The 19699-nt window shown below is 31.0% G+C and overlaps 2 protein-coding genes across 2 annotated transcripts in view; both read right to left on the bottom strand.

Moving 5' to 3' along the window:
• Positions 1–19699, bottom strand: part of LOC139488685 (uncharacterized) — a 160110-nt gene that overhangs the window by 59366 nt on the left and 81045 nt on the right. The window lies entirely within an intron of this gene.
• LOC139489349 (putative uncharacterized protein DDB_G0282499) lies at positions 4207–19651 on the bottom strand. Its single transcript, XM_071275657.1, has 5 exons — positions 19627–19651; positions 10814–10873; positions 8616–8666; positions 6551–6626; positions 4207–5285 (listed from the first exon to the last, which is right to left on the bottom strand). Exons 1-5 carry the CDS (start codon positions 19649–19651, stop codon positions 4487–4489), a joined length of 1011 nt encoding a protein of 336 aa, XP_071131758.1. The 3' UTR covers positions 4207–4486.

Genomic DNA, 19699 nt, shown 5'->3' with positions numbered 1-19699 from the left:
TGTACACTAAAAGATGAACGCCGTTTCTGTACTTTCATGTGCCTTTCAATAATCATTCAACGACTTTTCTGAGTCTAGATAATCCACTTTTTTAACATTTAATACATTCTACTGTTCTTCCCGGCTAGTTAAAAAAAAAGAGGATTTTCTAGACTCAGAATGATCGTTGCTCATAGTTAGGCACATGAAAATAAACCATTTATCTATAAGTGAAACTGTATATTGGTACAGATAGCTGAAAAAAGGCATAAAATCAGCGTACATCGAGCACAAACAAATTGTATGCGAATCTCCTGTTTTGAATGGACACTGCTTTCTGTCTCATACATGTATTGCACCAATTTTTGTTAAGAAAAAATAGCAGAATCAATAAAAATCGAATGGAAATCAGGACATATATGCTTTATAGGGACAGAAGAATGCCCTCTATCCGTACCGCTCTCTCAATTTATAACTTTTATAAAGATTAACTTAGTCCGCAATGGAATACTATTAAGATACCAATTACAATTACATAGATATAGGAAGTTGTGGTATGAGTGCCAATGAGACAACTCTCCATCCAAGTAATAATTTATAAAAGTAAACCATTAAAGGTCTTGGTACGGCCTTCAACACCGAGCAACAAGCCATAAAGGGCCCTAAAAAATTAATAGTGTAAAACCATTCAAACGGGGAAAAAGCGGTCTCTATATAAAAACAAGAAACGAGAAACACGTATGAACTACATAAACAGACGACAACTACGGTACATCAGATTTCTGACTTAGGACAGGTGCAAACATTTGCAGCGGAATTAAACGTTTTAATGGAACAAAACCTTCTCCCTGTTCAATAGTATAGCATGTATTAATTAAACAATTTCTATGCCCTTGAGTTTTATAAAAAAAAAATTATCAATAGAAATGAGAAGATATGGCCATTGTTACAACTCTCCACAATGTTCAAAATGTAAACAGTTATAGGACACAGTAAGGTCTCCATCACAGAGACTTTGTTCACACCGAAAAGGAAACTAGAAAGTGTCCCAAAATGAATAGCGTAAAACAATTTAAACAGAAAAATACATTGGGACTTAAATAAAAATTATGTACGTAATTCAATCGAAACAAATTTACAATAAGGATCTTCTCTTCAAATAACCCCTCCTCAAGTTTTGCGCTATTTTTCATTTGTATTTCTTTTTCGCAAACTTAATTATGACCAAAAGTTCCGCTTATAACTTTTGTATTCAGCGTTTTGGAAAATGTATAGGATGAAATAGCAGGCAATAAAGAAGACCCTTATCATAATAAAGAAAAACCTCATCATAATAGAGAAACACCTTATCATAATAGAGAAACACCTTATCATAATAGAGAAAAAGCTTATCATAATAGAGAAAAAGCTCATCATAAAAATAAAAAACCTCATCATAATAGAGAAAAACCTCATCATGATAAAAAAGGGAGTGCCATAAGGCAGTTGCGGCGTTCCATAGACTAGACTAAAATAATGTTTTATTTGGGGACCATTTAATTTTCAAAGTCTTATTTGTACTCCCAGCTCGTTTATTCGTATAAACACACATACCAGTTACATGTGGTTTTTGATTTACTTATAATCTTAATACTTAAAAAAAATCTAATTATATACAATTATATTGAGATGAATGTTACGTAAAACCATTAGCGTAATTATCATAATGACTTTCATTTTACTTCCATGGTTATACTTATATCTTTCGTTCTTTCTTTACATGACAAATATGTTTTAATGAGCGCTGTAATATATTTTTTTCTCTATTCTTTTTAAAGTACTAACAAATACACATTTAAAAGACAAAAGACAAAATATATATCTGAGACAAAATATATATCTGTGCAGCAGAAAGGAGTTCTAATCTTCAAAGTGAAGACTTTGCTTTTCTTTCAAAAGTCTTTTATAAAAAAGTATGCATGCTAACACAATAGTTACCGAGAACGAAAGGGTCATCGATTAAACATCTACGAAAATCTTTTTTTTCAGTTTCATATTGTTATGTTTCATCGAGAAAGATATCCTGGATTACATATACCTGACTAGATTGACAAATTCAAGTTATTGTCACGATGATAGTATGGATTTCAGCTGCCCTGGGACTATTATACATGTACTAACAATACATATGTCATGTCCCAAATTAACGTGTGCATCGTAATTCATACTTGAAATTTAAACCTGACAGTGTACTGTTGACAATTAAGAAACTGTATAAACAATTGGAACAAATTTTGTTTTGAAAATCATGAGGTTTCAATTGTGCTGTACATATTCAGATTTTGTGTATACATGAAAAAAATATATTCGATATTGTTGGCATCTGTCGAAGACCGTTTCGTACAAAATAAAAGTACGCTAAAATTGTTGATCATTTAGTTAATTGAATATATTAATTGATTTTCCTATGAGAACCAGAAAAGGTACTTTAGTCTTTAAGTTTAAAGACAAATAGACTGGTTTTTATTCTTCCTGAATAATTTGAATTGTAAAACTACCCGCAATGCAATAGATTTGTGTTGTCATGTCGATGAACCTCTACTGTCTTTCAATTTGTGTTGACATGAAAAAAGAATATGTCAAAATGTAACTTACCAGCTCTTATGAATAAATAATTCTCATTCACACAAATATACCAGATAAACACAACTACCCAGAGTTGCTTCATCCCTAAATAGTGCAAATGTCAAACAAGGAAGAACTAAATAATACTTCTATTTATGAATTTTTTGTATTTGCGTGACATTCCCTCTAAAGATTTATTTTTAAATGTTAAAACCAATTACTGTGACATACACGTATATTTTAAATACCTTTTAGGGCAGCATTTAATAAAATGATGCACTCTCTCAACTTAAAAAAGATGAGAACCATTATATATCAGCTCATTATGAAAAACACTCATTTTCTCGATCTGATAAATAACCGGATGATAATTTTACAATTAACCACTTTTATATTGCGTGATAATAAATCTACAAGTTTACAGTTTCACAAAACTTGGTGCGTTGTAGCGCAATTCATTATAAAAAAGTTCCCTCAATAAAAAAGATAAAGAAAATGTATTGCAGATGGTCTACATCCAGACGAGAGGGATTCCCTTCCGTCAAAGTGTCCAATATTCCTGTATCTTAAAAGTAATTTGGTTGAACTTTGAATAATAAAATACGTCAAAATGACAAGATGAATGAAAATATATTTGTCGACTTAATTTTGATAATTTCCTCATCCAAAAAGACCTGTCCATTGTTAAGATTTGAAGATAAAAGGTAAAAGGTAAAATTCATTTAGGAATCGATATAAACTAAAATTGTACAGCCTTTAGACCAATGCATAATAACAGATGTTAACAGCGACATGGAAAATAACGCACATCCCCCCCCCCCCAAAAAAAAATATAAATAATAATAAAATATTTAAAATTTGTAAATTTGAAAAAAATTAGAAATAAACACCTTGAAGAATTTTCAGGATGCTTTTAGAGCATGTTTAGTCATTATCTCCTCGTTCTTGTTTGTTACCCTTTACGCCTTGTTGTGATTTTACTTTTTCGAGATTAAATCAGGTCTGTCAGCGTGTAGTCATTTGTTGTTTCTTCCAAAAGGTTGATAGCTGCTTAATCATCAGTACCATAATACATATAGTTCACGATTATGCATGTGTTTTCAAATTATACATTCAGATGAAAAAATGTCTATGCCATTAAAAAAACAAGGTGTAATAATGTGAGCTCACGGGCAGATTAAGGAGTTGGTCGCATCCGATTGGTCTATATAGTCACTCCCTACTTTTTAGGTCCCGACTTGTTTTATTATATGCATAACTTGGCCAAAAACACAGACGGTTCAACATTTCAAAACAAGTAATGTTTTCTGTTGTGTTTTTTTTATAGTATAACTTTTTGTTTGTATTTTTGGTTACTAATAATTATTTTTAAATCTTTTTTTTATACAGGATTCTGCAATGTACACTAGATATCGCTCATATGTTGGCGGATTTAATGGTTGGTTAGCTGCTGTCTCAGGACGCCTCCGGGTACGGGAATTTCTCGCTACATTGAAGACCTGTTGGTGACCCTCTGCTGTTGTTTTTTATTTGGTCGGGTTGTTGTCTCTTTGACACATTCCCCATTTCCATTCTCAATTTTATATTCATTATAAATCTTACTCGTATGGACACAAATAATAATTTGTGAGCGTTTGGTGTATGCAAAAATCCCTTGTAACTGACATTCTAAATATTATTTAAACTTTGTCTTATAAATTATTATTTTATTTGATTTTAAATTCGGTTTGCATATAACCGCAACAAAACAATCTTGGAATGTTTATATAGTTTACAGTCATAAATATCGATTTATGCATATCTTAAACATAAAAAAAACCTTTAATGCTGTTTAGTAAATTTATGCACAGGCAGTTCTGGTTAGTATTATCATGTTTCAATGTCTTAAAAAAAATGATCATTCTTAAAACGGTTTTGAAATGTCGTAATCGTCTTCAGATTGTTGTCCAAAGAAATGATCATATGTTCCATCATTTTCTTCTTTCTTTCGTTGGTTACCAGCAGTATCGTACACGTTGTCAACCATGTGACTATAGATGTTATTTTCCTTTTCTTTATGGCGGGTGTTACCAGACGTATCGTAAGTTTCATCTTTGGAAACGTCATATGGATCTTCAGATGACTCTGTTGGATTGCTAGGTGTTGCAAGTTCATAGTTACAGACTCCATCCGTGTTTTCCTGACGATTAAAACCCGTTTCGTTCGGATCTAAAACAACGTAGTTGTCACTAAATGGTAGAACTTTTGGAGTATCGTTTTTCGATTCATTAAGGTCATCAGGGTCAAGTATGGCATAATCATCGCCACCTGTTAAGCTAGTTTTTACATTTGAATTACTATCATTTCTACTTTCATTATGCAAATTGGTATGTTGATTTGATCGGTCGAATCCAGTGGCATTAGGATCAAGAGTAATATATTGATGCTGATAGTTTGTAGATGCATTCGGATTATTAGTTGAATTTACCACATTCGCAATTTCACTGTATTCGTCATCATTTATTGTGTTAATTGAGGGGCTAAATGTGTCCGTAATATCATGGTATTGATCGTTATGTTTAGATGTTCGTATTTCACAGTAATCTGTTTGAGTGGTGACGTTGACATCAGGTGAAAATGCTGTATTCTGATGGCCAGTATAATCACTATGGCTGTCTTCATTAACTACAATTGAATGTCCTTTCTTTTTTGCATATCTATACCTACACGAATAATAAAGCAAAAAATCCTTAGGCTTTTAAATTAATTGGATTATCGAAAATATAGGAAATTCTAGTTTAAAAAAAACCCACTTACAAGGTCCTGTCCAAATTGTCATATAGATTTCTGAAAGCATACTAATTAACAAGACAATACCAGATTAAGGTTGTATCAGATATAATAAAGTCGATTAAGCAGTGTATCAGTGATGTATATATTTTGTACACCGCCTGATTTTTGGTACATTTCTACTGCATATTACTTGAAAATTGTGCTTCTTTTAATGATTGACTGAGCTTAATCATTTTATGTTTTTTTAAAAATACAGATGTAATGAAAAAAATTTTTTTTTGTAAAGAACTGAATTTCCTGAGAATTGAAATGTGTGAAAATGTGTACTACCAGTATTCACTTGTTGGTTCTGCATCAAATGGGATCTTATAGGCATCACAGTTTAAACAAAAATTCTATCTCATACTTTATCACCTCTGTGAAAATGTTTCAGTTAGAAACGAGCCACCATAAATGTTCAAGCTATCGATATGGACAGATGAATTGATAAATTATAAAAAGGCTATCATCGTCGCCTTTTTAAAAATTAACAGTGCATAATGACCAATATGAATATGTCAAGATGTCGTGCGTTTTTGTTGTTGATAAGAAAAGAACAAATTGACAGTACCTAAAGAAAATGTTTTGAATAATTTTGAAAATAATGTGTTTCAGATGTATAATTGTTGTGTCTTCCTATGCCCTGATGTTAATTGTGGCCTACATACATTTGGGTTAATTCATGTCATTTATTTTCACATGTGTCATTCGGATAAAATAAAATTGAGAATGGAAATGGGGAATGAGCCAAAGAGACAACAACCCGACCATAGAAAAAAACAACAGCAGAAGGTCACCAACAGATCTTCAATTACCATGTATATGAAATAGAAAAATAGTAAACATTTAAATTTTCCAAAAAAATTATGCGTAAAAAGTATACACTTGAAAGACCTGAATGGTTGTTTTTAGTTGTTTTCAGTTATTCAATTAGAAAGTAAGCGAATCTTTATGCCTAGTCGTAGCTCTTTCTGTATAATGTTGTAAACGTAGTATTTCTTACTATAGTAAATCAGTTAAGCGCAAATTACATGCATATGTTTTCATATTCTAACAAGATATGAAATAATTTCAGAACACGTTTTTTTTTGTTCCATACATTGCTGCTTATTTCTCAAATTGAATATTTGCATTTATTTGATACAACATATCTTACCTCCTAAAATAAACGACTGCTATAACCAGAACAACTGACAGTGCAATCAAGGATAGAAGCACACCTAGGACTATCCCTGTAAACAAAGAGAACAAGACATCAGTACGTTATTCTAATACACGATATATATTAATTTGACATTTAAAATATAATTTTAGTTGTTTTAGTCAATTAGTTTAAAACATAAAATGTAAATATTTTAAATTTTGAAGATTGCATTTACTATTATATAATGATGTCTTGTGTCTTTATGCAACTGCTCAACATCAGTTTATTTATAATTATATTTTAGCATTCGATATACTGATTTAGCTTACTCGTTACAACGACACAGCTTGCTCGTCATTCACGGCTGGTAATCTACACACGCAGAACATTTTGTTCTGCAATGAAAACCGTGAGAGGATTTTACAGTTGTGCTTGAGTAGAGTAATTGTCACCGCTTCAAAGGTATGTATATTTCTAAATCGCAATGTTCTTATTCAACTGATCAAAATATTGAAAATCAGACAATGTTATGCTGTGATGAATACTTTATCGAAGAAATACATGTATCATTTACTGTTGTAAAAAAGTGACATTTAAATATTGAAATGGTTCTTTTAACAGACCTACAAGTTCAAATTTACTTTTTTTTTTCTGTCAATGGGTATGAATGTCGTTTTGGGCGGCGTGTACACTGTCCGGTGTTGATGGACATCTTAATAAATCTAAAAACCTCATATTTTCATAATGTCATGCGTTAGGGGATCGGCTCTGCTTGACGACATCATGAATGTGTGAGGGCGTGAAATCATAACTGTTCTGCGTGTGTAGATATTACCAGCCGTGTCATTACGACTTATGAAATAACTCGTTATAACAACTTAGGTAACTCGTTTTTAATTAGTTAAATCTTATAGTGAGTAATAACCCAACTGTCAAATGCGAGTTACGGACGGTTTATGAACATGTATGTGCCTGTCCCATGTAAGGAGTCTGTCATATTTATTTTTCGTAATTTGTTTTTATAAATACGGCCGTACGTTTTCGCTATTGAAATATGTTATATTTTGCATATCAGGATCCTTTATTGCCGAATGTACGGTAAGGTTTTTTCCTCATTGCTGAATTCCATATGGTTGCCTTTAATTGCTTACACTCCTGTCATTTGAACTGTGGTGGATATTTGTCTCTTTTGGGAATCTTACCATTTTTTCCCTTTTTTATCGTTAAACCGACTCACCTTACTCGGTTTAACGACTAATGTCATTTGTTATTACGACGTTTTGTTTGTTTATATCTTGCATTAAGTTCATATTTTACTTTAATCCTTCGAATTTAAGTTTGAATTTAGGAGTCTTTAATTAAAGCATACAAAAACCAAAACAAATGCTTACAATATTACGATTGTAATTAATCACCATTTTAAACAGTGTAACTTGAATGAAACTCACAACACAAAAACTATTTCATTGCATTTGCAGTATCCTTATCCTTATTTTTTTATCCTGAAGTAATGACATTTTTATCCTGGATTAAATCAATATTTCAAAGAATCCTTAAAATTTTGATTTATCTTCAAATATTGGAATCCTTCAAATTTCAATTTGACTTTGGGAGTCTAGACATGACCATAATGTCAAAAACAAATACGTAACATGTTTGCAGAACAATATTAATCGTGCTAATCTTTAAGAGTTGTCCTTCATTGTTAATGCAAGTGTAAACCAACAAAACAACACAACTAAACCTTAGAGTTTTCAATAGCATTTGTGTTTGTAGGCACTCTTCTCCGTAAATGTCAATATTAAGAATGCCTATCAGACAGCAGCAGTCTGTAACAGAAGGATAAATGAAAATCACCATCCTGCAGAAAAAAGGTGAAACTTATCAATAGGGAACTGTAAATCGCCCCTTTTGTCATACTTTTTTTTAATCTAAAGCAAGTTCATTTGAATACATTTTCTTAGTGTAAAGGGCAAAATTGGTTTCGATTGATTGCTTGACAGCCGGTATGAAAATTAATTCTGATGAAATGACCAACTATACTATGGTCGTGTTAAATTAGTGTAAACATTTGTACCTATAACTGATGTTGAACTTGGAGAGCTAGATTGATTACCATCTTTAATGTCTGAAAGATAAAACATTGCATATTAGAAAATGCAACGAACGAATTTTCACTAAATTTGTGCATTTCAGCAAATTTCATACATGTATTACGCAAAAGGTAAACACTGCATGGTGTGTCACTGAACTTGAAACGAATTCTATTGAAATATTGAAATTTTTTAAATATTAATCATGGTAATCTATGTGCATGCTTGTAACTACAAACAAAGTTTAACACTGTTTAATTAATTAAAGGTCGTAATTAATATATTTATGCTGTATAAAATGTTTTTCATTTTATATATTCAGAAGTATGCAAAACAATATTTTAATGCATTTTCAACATACAAATTTTAAGACTTCATATTTATAGAGTTATGAAAAGTTTGAGTCATTCTAATCAGTATTTTAATGGAACATTGCCCAATGTTCCCATAAATGGTTAACAAACCACATTTGTTTCAAATTTGTTAAATATTGAAACATCAATGCACACCTTTAGAATGATTAATGACTTGATGTAAACAGTAAATAACAAAAATACCGAACTCCGAAGAAATTCTAAACGGAAACTTCCTAATCAAATAGCAAATCAAAAGCTCAAACGCATAAAAAAAAATGATAACAACTGTCATATTCCTAATGTAGGTTAATGTCAAATGACATAGCTCGCACAGATGCATCTTTCCATAATACTTGCGTTGATGCTGCAGGTTTATATCATAACAATACACCAATGTTTAATGCATGGTCATTGCCGTCTTTTATATTCAGAAAACAGCTGCAATGTCATCAATATTGTAAGTGTATATTTTTGTCTGATACATTTGCAACGTAGAGCTTCGATAACAGTTCTATACACTTAATTTGCGGTAATATTACCTTTTATAAAACCGCCATTAATTTCAAGTGCTTTTCAAAAATACTTCACAATTTAAATATGAGTAATGCAAATTAAAACACTTTGATAAAACCTCAAAACAACAAAGAAAAGGAAAAAAAACCCACCCATTAAAAAAATATGCAAAAAATAAATAAAGCATGTATATTATATCATACATACTACATCGCCCGTGAGTAAAATGGATTTCCCTTAAAACCATCGACAGATATATTATAGGTGTCTCAAACTCATTAAACAGGGCAGATTAAAGATGATCAAATGAATAAAAGTCAAACCCTGCTTCTCATCGTAAATCACGGTTATTAAAAAGTGCCCAAAATCATGAACAAATTTAGAAAAAAAACGAAAACAAAAACAAAACACAATCACGAAATAAGCAAAATAAGTCAACTTTAATCATCTATTGAATTAAGATATTTCAGAAAGAACTAAAGTTCCTGTTTTTAGGTTTGAATATGTTGTATTGTGTCATAGTAGTACTACGTTAAAGTACGATTTCAATGTTTGGTTGAATTGATGCATCCGAGCATTACTATTGCAGCTACATGTAACCTGTGTTAGGACAAATCTATCAAAATATGTACATAACAACATACATTGTAATACAATACAACACGGATATTCGGTTAGGTCAAATAAAAAAGAACGCTTCTTTCAAACACAGATTAGGAGGCTAACCCGTGGTTTCCGTTCTTATCCGCTATGATTTTTTGTTAAAGTATATAAGAGCATATTTTACATTCTATTAGGCTCTCACATAACTAATCATAATTTCTTTGATTAATTCAAATGTTTATAAAAACAACACTTTTGATACAGTCATCTTTATGTTGCATTATGTAAATGTTACTGTTTTAAAAGATCCGTTTAGACAAGATGTCATTCATGATTACACCGATCTTTTGAATAACGGATGCTAAATGCCTGCAATGGTCATGTCAGAAAGGTAGTGTTATTGAGACTAGGATCAGAGGTCGGGATGAATAAACACGATAGCATGTTCAAACAAAAGTAACAAATACCCATGATTTAAGTAATCTTTGTCCTTGTCACAAGCACTGAAGTTAGTTTGAATCTTCCGGGTAAAAAACATGTAACATTTTTTAAAGGCTGGTGTGATCTACACTAATACATAAACGTACAAAATGCATTGTGCGAATGCATTTTATAAGGATCATTTATGTTATAGATACACTGTTTTGTGATTTTTCTAAGACAAAACAGCAGCTGCAATGATTGTTTAATCAGCGCATAAACGTATTTACCGCCAGTTTGTTGTGATGTTGATATTGGCTGCCTATCCAATGTTGTAAAAAACGAAGTACCTTAAACATGAGAAAACAAAAGTTAGTGATGCCATTCTATTTACATGAGCCTGTGTTAATCATTCAGATAACAAAGCCTTTTTATATCTTTAAGTGACAATTAAAGAGTCCCGTTTCGAGTAATAATTGGTGATCTTACATCGACATCTATCAACTAAAATATATTCTGTGTTGTAATCTAGAAATGTTTACAAAGAAATTTAATCCAAACAAACCAAATGTATTGCGAAATGAATAGATTAAACTAAAAGTATAATACTTAATATCAAAACTTATCGAAACTAAACATTAAATGCTGTGGATTTATCTATTTTCGTGGATATCAATTTCCATCGATATTTTATTTCATTGTTTTTCCAAAATCCAGTGTTTTGGAAATTTGTACCTCGTCGATGAAATTTTTGGTTTATCTGTACTCACAAAAATTGATATCCGAAGAATGATAATGAGTCCATCTTAAGAAGATAAATCAATTTAGCAGTTTTCCTCAAAAGGCTACATTAAAAGGGCAATTATGGAAGAGCATATTTTGAATTTTTAAAGAGAACTTTATGACGTATATTTGTATTTTTATAATACTTGGTCGATACCGTTGCAAATAGGCTAACGGTATTAGGTAGCAATACACAGTTAGGAAAAAAACTTAAAATTGACACTCATAATTTTTAAACACCCTCTTTCCCCTCCTGTCTAACAAAGAAGGCTTTATATGTGTGTTATGCATGTATATACTTATAGAAAGAGAATCTTCCATAGATTTGATTTCTAATGGTCATAAGGGTAAAATATAATCCCTCTTGGGTGTAACCATGGCAACAATCTGCATTTCTTAGATACAAAATATAGCAAAAAAGGGGGGTGAACATGTCACAAAAGTCTCCAAAATTTGGTCTAAAGGAAAATTTCAATCAATTACAGTAATACCTTTCCTGAATCCATAGGTTTATATCTATCAAGTGGTCCCAAAAAAATCATATGCTTATCTGCTCGTTTTTCCATAAAATTGAATTGAAAAGATCGAGCGCAAAATCTTTGTTGATAAACACTACAATAATGTATGGACCTATGAACGGTACGGATAGGAAAATACGGACTGTCAATCATATAAATGGCCTATAAAACATGTTAAAAACAATCTTAATGTTCATATAAACCCACTAAGAAGGCTATATTATTCTTCAATTACCTAAAAATCAATTTTATTGTACAAAAACTTTCATATTTAAAAAATTCACAGGGGCCATAATGCGAAACTAAACTTCTAACTGTGTATTGCTACCTTAAGGATTAACATTTTTTTTCCCAATTCCACTTTAAATGGATTTCTGTTTTCTACTAGCTAAAACGAGCAAATTGGCCTGCTACTTTTGAAAATCGGTTATGAAATAAATATTTTATGAAGGTTAGCAGTTGACACTGAAATGCAACAAAAAGTGATTTTATGAAACATGCCATGTCAAAGTGCATTTTCTCCTTTTTTAGTCAAATTTCTAAAACTATACCTTCTAAGCCTGTCTTTTCTTGTTTAAAAACTTAAATTAACCTCAACAGTAGACAAATTTTACAAGTTAAAGCTATTTTAAAGCTCTAGAATGTCAATTTTGTTGTGTATTACCATACCAAAGCCTTGGTTAAAATTTAGTAAATACTGAATTCATTTATAATAGCGGGAAAAAATTTAGGCTTAATTCATGCTAAATTGTGACTTTATACTTGCTAAAATAATAAATTTGATTTAGTCGCATGAAAAAATATAAAGCGTTCCCTTCTAAGGTTTCTACATAACGCGCAATCTTCTTTTCCAAGGGGTAGCCAATAAAGTTTCAATTTATGACGGAACCAAGTCTTTGTGTCAAAATGTCTATATTGGTTGCTAAGGACAATAAACAACAAAACTAACATATATTGTCATTCTAAAGGTTGTTTCTCCCTCAGAATTGTATCTTTAACCTAGTTATCAATAGATTTGTGGTATGATTTGTCTAAAAAAAAGCAATTCTTTGCTTTGTCAAATGCCATAAGGTAGCAATACACAGTTAGGAAAAAAACTTAAAATTGACACTCATAATTTTTAAACACCCTCTTTCCCCTCCTGTCTAACAAAGAAGGCTTTATATGTGTGTTATGCATGTATATACTTATAGAAAGAGAATCTTCCATAGATTTGATTTCTAATGGTCATAAGGGTAAAATATAATCCCTCTTGGGTGTAACCATGGCAACAATCTGCATTTCTTAGATACAAAATATAGCAAAAAAGGGGGGTGAACATGTCACAAAAGTCTCCAAAATTTGGTCTAAAGGAAAATTTCAATCAATTACAGTAATACCTTTCCTGAATCCATAGGTTTATATCTATCAAGTGGTCCCAAAAAAATCATATGCTTATCTGCTCGTTTTTCCATAAAATTGAATTGAAAAGATCGAGCGCAAAATCTTTGTTGATAAACACTACAATAATGTATGGACCTATGAACGGTACGGATAGGAAAATACGGACTGTCAATCATATAAATGGCCTATAAAACATGTTAAAAACAATCTTAATGTTCATATAAACCCACTAAGAAGGCTATATTATTCTTCAATTACCTAAAAATCAATTTTATTGTACAAAAACTTTCATATTTAAAAAATTCACAGGGGCCATAATGCGAAACTAAACTTCTAACTGTGTATTGCTACCTTAAGGATTAACATTTTGTTTTCCCAATTCCACTTTAAATGGATTTCTGTTTTCTACTAGCTAAAACGAGCAAATTGGCCTGCTACTTTTGAAAATCGGTTCAGAAATAAATATTTTATGAAGGTTAGCAGTTGACACTGAAATGCAACAAAAAGTGATTTTATGAAACATGCCATGTCAAAGTGCATTTTCTCCTTTTTTAGTCAAATTTCTAAAACTATACCTTCTAAGCCTGTCTTTTCTTGTTTAAAAACTTAAATTAACCTCAACAGTAGACAAATTTTACAAGTTAAAGCTATTTTAAAGCTCTAGAATGTCAATTTTGTTGTGTATTACCATACCAAAGCCTTGGTTAAAATTTAGTAAATACTGAATTCATTTATAATAGCGGGAAAAAATTTAGGCTTAATTCATGCTAAATTGTGACTTTATACTTGCTAAAATAATAAATTTGATTTAGTCGCATGAAAAAATATAAAGCGTTCCCTTCTAAGGTTTCTACATAACGCGCAATCTTCTTTTCCAAGGGGTAGCCAATAAAGTTTCAATTTATGACGGAACCAAGTCTTTGTGTCAAAATGTCTATATTGGTTGCTAAGGACAATAAACAACAAAACTAACATATATTGTCATTCTAAAGGTTGTTTCTCCCTCAGAATTGTATCTTTAACCTAGTTATCAATAGATTTGTGGTATGATTTGTCTAAAAAAAAGCAATTCTTTGCTTTGTCAAATGCCATAAGGTAGCAATACACAGTTAGGAAAAAAACTTAAAATTGACACTCATAATTTTTAAACACCCTCTTTCCCCTCCTGTCTAACAAAGAAGGCTTTATATGTGTGTTATGCATGTATATACTTATAGAAAGAGAATCTTCCATAGATTTGATTTCTAATGGTCATAAGGGTAAAATATAATCCCTCTTGGGTGTAACCATGGCAACAATCTGCATTTCTTAGATACAAAATATAGCAAAAAAGGGGGGTGAACATGTCACAAAAGTCTCCAAAATTTGGTCTAAAGGAAAATTTCAATCAATTACAGTAATACCTTTCCTGAATCCATAGGTTTATATCTATCAAGTGGTCCCAAAAAAATCATATGCTTATCTGCTCGTTTTTCCATAAAATTGAATTGAAAAGATCGAGCGCAAAATCTTTGTTGATAAACACTACAATAATGTATGGACCTATGAACGGTACGGATAGGAAAATACGGACTGTCAATCATATAAATGGCCTATAAAACATGTTAAAAACAATCTTAATGTTCATATAAACCCACTAAGAAGGCTATATTATTCTTCAATTACCTAAAAATCAATTTTATTGTACAAAAACTTTCATATTTAAAAAATTCACAGGGGCCATAATGCGAAACTAAACTTCTAACTGTGTATTGCTACCTTAAGGATTAACATTTTGTTTTCCCAATTCCACTTTAAATGGATTTCTGTTTTCTACTAGCTAAAACGAGCAAATTGGCCTGCTACTTTTGAAAATCGGTTCAGAAATAAATATTTTATGAAGGTTAGCAGTTGACACTGAAATGCAACAAAAAGTGATTTTATGAAACATGCCATGTCAAAGTGCATTTTCTCCTTTTTTAGTCAAATTTCTAAAACTATACCTTCTAAGCCTGTCTTTTCTTGTTTAAAAACTTAAATTAACCTCAACAGTAGACAAATTTTACAAGTTAAAGCTATTTTAAAGCTCTAGAATGTCAATTTTGTTGTGTATTACCATACCAAAGCCTTGGTTAAAATTTAGTAAATACTGAATTCATTTATAATAGCGGGAAAAAATTTAGGCTTAATTCATGCTAAATTGTGACTTTATACTTGCTAAAATAATAAATTTGATTTAGTCGCATGAAAAAATATAAAGCGTTCCCTTCTAAGGTTTCTACATAACGCGCAATCTTCTTTTCCAAGGGGTAGCCAATAAAGTTTCAATTTATGACGGAACCAAGTCTTTGTGTCAAAATGTCTATATTGGTTGCTAAGGACAATAAACAACAAAACTAACATATATTGTCATTCTAAAGGTTGTTTCTCCCTCAGAATTGTATCTTTAACCTAGTTATCAATAGATTTGTGGTATGATTTGTCTAAAAAAAAGCAATTCTTTGCTTTGTCAAATGCCATAAGGTAGCAATACACAGTTAGGAAAAAAACTTAAAATTGACACTCATAATTTTTAAACACCCTCTTTCCCCTCCTGTCTAACAAAGAAGGCTTTATATGTGTGTTATGCATGTATATACTTATAGAAAGAGAATCTTCCATAGATTTGATTTCTAATGGTCATAAGGGTAAAATATAATCCCTCTTGGGTGTAACCATGGCAACAATCTGCATTTCTTAGATACAAAATATAGCAAAAAAGGGGGGTGAACATGTCACAAAAGTCTCCAAAATTTGGTCTAAAGGAAAATTTCAATCAATTACAGTAATACCTTTCCTGAATCCATAGGTTTATATCTATCAAGTGGTCCCAAAAAAATCATATGCTTATCTGCTCGTCTTTCCATAAAATTGAATTGAAAAGATCGAGCGCAAAATCTTTGTTGATAAACACTACAATAATGTATGGACCTATGAACGGTACGGATAGGAAAATACGGACTGTCAATCATATAAATGGCCTATAAGACATGTTAAAAACAATCTTAATGTTCATATAAACCCACTAAGAAGGCTATATTATTCTTCAATTACCTAAAAATCAATTTTATTGTACAAAAACTTTCATATTTAAAAAATTCACAGGGGCCATAATGCGAAACTAAACTTCTAACTGTGTATTGCTACCTTAGTCTTCAAGTGTTTTGCTACTGATTTGATTTACATAAATTGCCGAAACGTGATATGGTGCATGAACATTGTTTCCGTTTATGTTATAACATACGTCGCGTACCTCTGTTACATTGTCCTTTTAAAAATTAAAATAAGGCAAGATTTAAACCTTCTCAAAGATGACAACATATGAAGTGGATTATTTGGTTTTGTGCCTTTTTGATCATATTCATGTAGTTTTCCCAGTTTTCGAGTACTTATACGCATTCCGATTCAAGTGAGCTTTCAAGGTATATGGAGGTCTTTCAATAAAAGTGCGTTTCAGACCAGAAAAACATTCGAAAAATAAACTTATCTAAAATCTTGTTTTAAGAGCTATTTTGAATACCTCTATTATAGACCTGTTTGTAAATGAAGAAGTGAATTCTAAAATACTATTCAAAATGATTTTTTTTTCATAATTTATATACTGTTTCGTGGTGGACATTTGTCCACTAAGAAACTGCTTCTAAACGCACATCGAGTGGCATTTTAATGTCTCCTGTTGAAATTTTATTTCTATATCCTGGAAAGATCTCATTTTTTTCTGAATTGAAGAAACATTTTTTATCGATACATATTTATTTAGACAGTTCTTCACAAATGAAAGTACAACCCATGTCACGTAGTGCCATTTTTAGTTTCGTAGTTGACAAAAATAGTTTCGTAGAGGACAAAAAGTTTCGTAGTTGACATCAACCCTATTCTATGTTGATAAAAGTATATTGAAAATCCACTAAGAAACTGCTTCTAAACGCACATCGAGTGGCATTTTAATGTCTCCTGTTGAAATTTTATTTCTATATCCTGGAAAGATCTCATTTTTTTCTGAATTGAAGAAACATTTTTTATCGATACATATTTATTTAGACAGTTCTTCACAAATGAAAGTACAACCCATGTCACGTAGTGCCATTTTTAGTTTCGTAGTTGACAAAAATAGTTTCGTAGAGGACAAAAAGTTTCGTAGTTGACATCAACCCTATTCTATGTTGATAAAAGTATATTGAAAATTACACGAAACTAACATATGTTATTTGTTTTGCACGAATATAATTGAAAAAAGAATAAAATACGAGTGTATGGTAGTGGTAATGTCCACTACGAAACTTTTTTCTTCCAAACTTGTTTCGTAGTTGACCGTTACGTAGTGGATCCGGACATATTCATATGTTTTATTTTTTTCTCCCCAATCCCTATATCTTAATAGTAACAAAAATGATTCTTTTCATCGCAGAACCTGCTGAACTGTACACTGATATTTTTTCATAATTTTAAAACCAGATACTGAAGGAGATATGACCCATTTTGTAGTGGACCAAGGAAAAAAATACGGCATCACTCTGGTCCATTTGATTTGCTCAATTTTATTGCCAACAACTGAAATGCCGTTATAAAGGCATCACTTATATTGTAAGACCCTAATGTTTATACCCAGTCAATTTCTTGGAAACTTCGATTTTTATAAAACTGTTTATTCGCAAAATTTAATGACTTCATTTCTTAGTGGCAATTTAATCAGGGACACATATACTATATATCCATTGTCAAAAAAACTGTTTATTAAAATATGTTAGCTTTAAACATACTTTTGAATAATTGTAGAACTTATAATAAGTAAAAATAACATTTATTTCTCCCTCCTTTCACAATATCTGAGATTATGAATGTTGAATTGGAGTTCTAGGGACATGTCTTTTGGGTTATTTTGAACCATTCAGAAATCAATATCTTATTAATCCCTCTAAAAATAGTATGTTTCCTTGCATAATAATGTTAAATATAGTTAAATGTACTGACTGCAAAATAAAATATACTTGTAAGATATAAAAAAACATTTTTTTTAAAGTGACTAAAACAAGAAATCAAATTTTCATTGAAATACGCCCATATTACATTTGTGAAAGGCTGAAGCGATCTGCATAGATACATATGCGTTAAAATGTATTACGTGACGTACTTAATGAGCTGATATTTTTTTCATAATTAGCTACAGTTGTTTGTTAATTTTCAGGTGTTTGAGACAAAACTATATTTTATTTTTTTCAAATCCATCCAATCAGCGTATAATACAATCAAACATACCATCATTTTGTTGGGATGTTGATATTGTCTGCCTAACCAATGTGGTAAAAACCGTTGTTTCTGTAAAGAAAATAACGAGAAAACAATAAATAAATAAGTGATAGCATACAACTTTAATTGCGCCCGAGAAAACTATAGAAGTTACCTTTTTTGTTTTTATATAACTTTGAGTATTTATGTGATGATTGTTTTTTAAGCATAATTGTTTTTGTCGTCCGTGATCTACCTACTAAGACATCCTCATTCCAGCTATTCTAAATATATCACAATAATATGTTATAAACAATCATAGAAATGTATGCAAATGATAATAATTTCAATCCTATCTTTATTGATATTTGTCATAATTTTAGGCCAAAGTCGATAACGGTAGAGCATTTTATGATTAATATACGCAACAATTTAAAGAGTTATTTCATTTTTATAGAACTAGATCTATAATACTGCAAATAAACTAATGGTATAAGTCCCCGATAGTTGCATCCGCACTGTATTACGTACGTGCTTCATTCTGACATGATTTTCAAAGACTTACATTTTGTACCTTTCTCAAATTGTCGGTTTTTGAATTTCGACAATGAGGTTCAAACTCCATCAAGCGAAGTTTACATTTGATGGATTTTGGCTATTTTGTTTGTTCCCGTCTGGTCAGATATCTTTCCACATGTTGCGGTTCTTATACTCACAGGCGTATGTTTCCAAATATTTGGCTTTGAGCGTTCCAGATGACAGCGATTCAATACATGTTTTTATTTGAACGTAATTCGCCTCTTTGTTTATCATATCAAAGTGATTTTAGAGAAGTGAGTCGGAACTCTTTCAAACAAAATGACAGTAATCTGATTTAACCATATTTATGTTTATTGCAAAAACAATGGAAATGAATTTTGGCTAACGGGATAGTGAAACTTTTATATGCTGTTCTTGTAATATATATTTTTTTTAATACCAATGCCAGATATTAAGTGATTCGAAAACATATTTTTGTAAGTTCTGGTGTTGTGTTACTTCAGTGAATCATGTATAAATGAATTATTATACAATAAAACCAATTACCCCTCGTTTTTTTATCAAATCCTACCCCAGAAACGTTCAAGGATATATATCACCAAATATATCCTTGATTAAAAAATCTTAATATGTACCAACTGTATGCAGTGTGTATACCATGCTTCTTTCTTCAATTTGTTTCTTTTTTTATATATTCAAATCATATTA

This window comes from Mytilus edulis, chromosome 9, assembly GCF_963676685.1.
Source record: "Mytilus edulis chromosome 9, xbMytEdul2.2, whole genome shotgun sequence".
Taxonomy (NCBI): domain Eukaryota; kingdom Metazoa; phylum Mollusca; class Bivalvia; order Mytilida; family Mytilidae; genus Mytilus; species Mytilus edulis.
Note: the sequence above shows the minus strand (reverse complement) of the source record. Positions and strands in the feature narration are given on the sequence as shown.

Bases quoted from the DNA above. Each gene is read 5' to 3' on its own strand.
- LOC139489349 (XM_071275657.1), bottom strand. From the start codon at position 19,651: ATGGTATACACACTGCATACAGTTG. The intron at 10,874-19,626 runs GTACATATTAAG...CTCATGTTTAAG, and splicing joins ATACACACTGCATACAGTTG to GTACTTCGTTTTTTACAACA. The intron at 6,627-8,615 runs GTACAAATGTTT...CTTTGTTTACAG, and splicing joins AAGTTCAACATCAGTTATAG to GGATAGTCCTAGGTGTGCTT.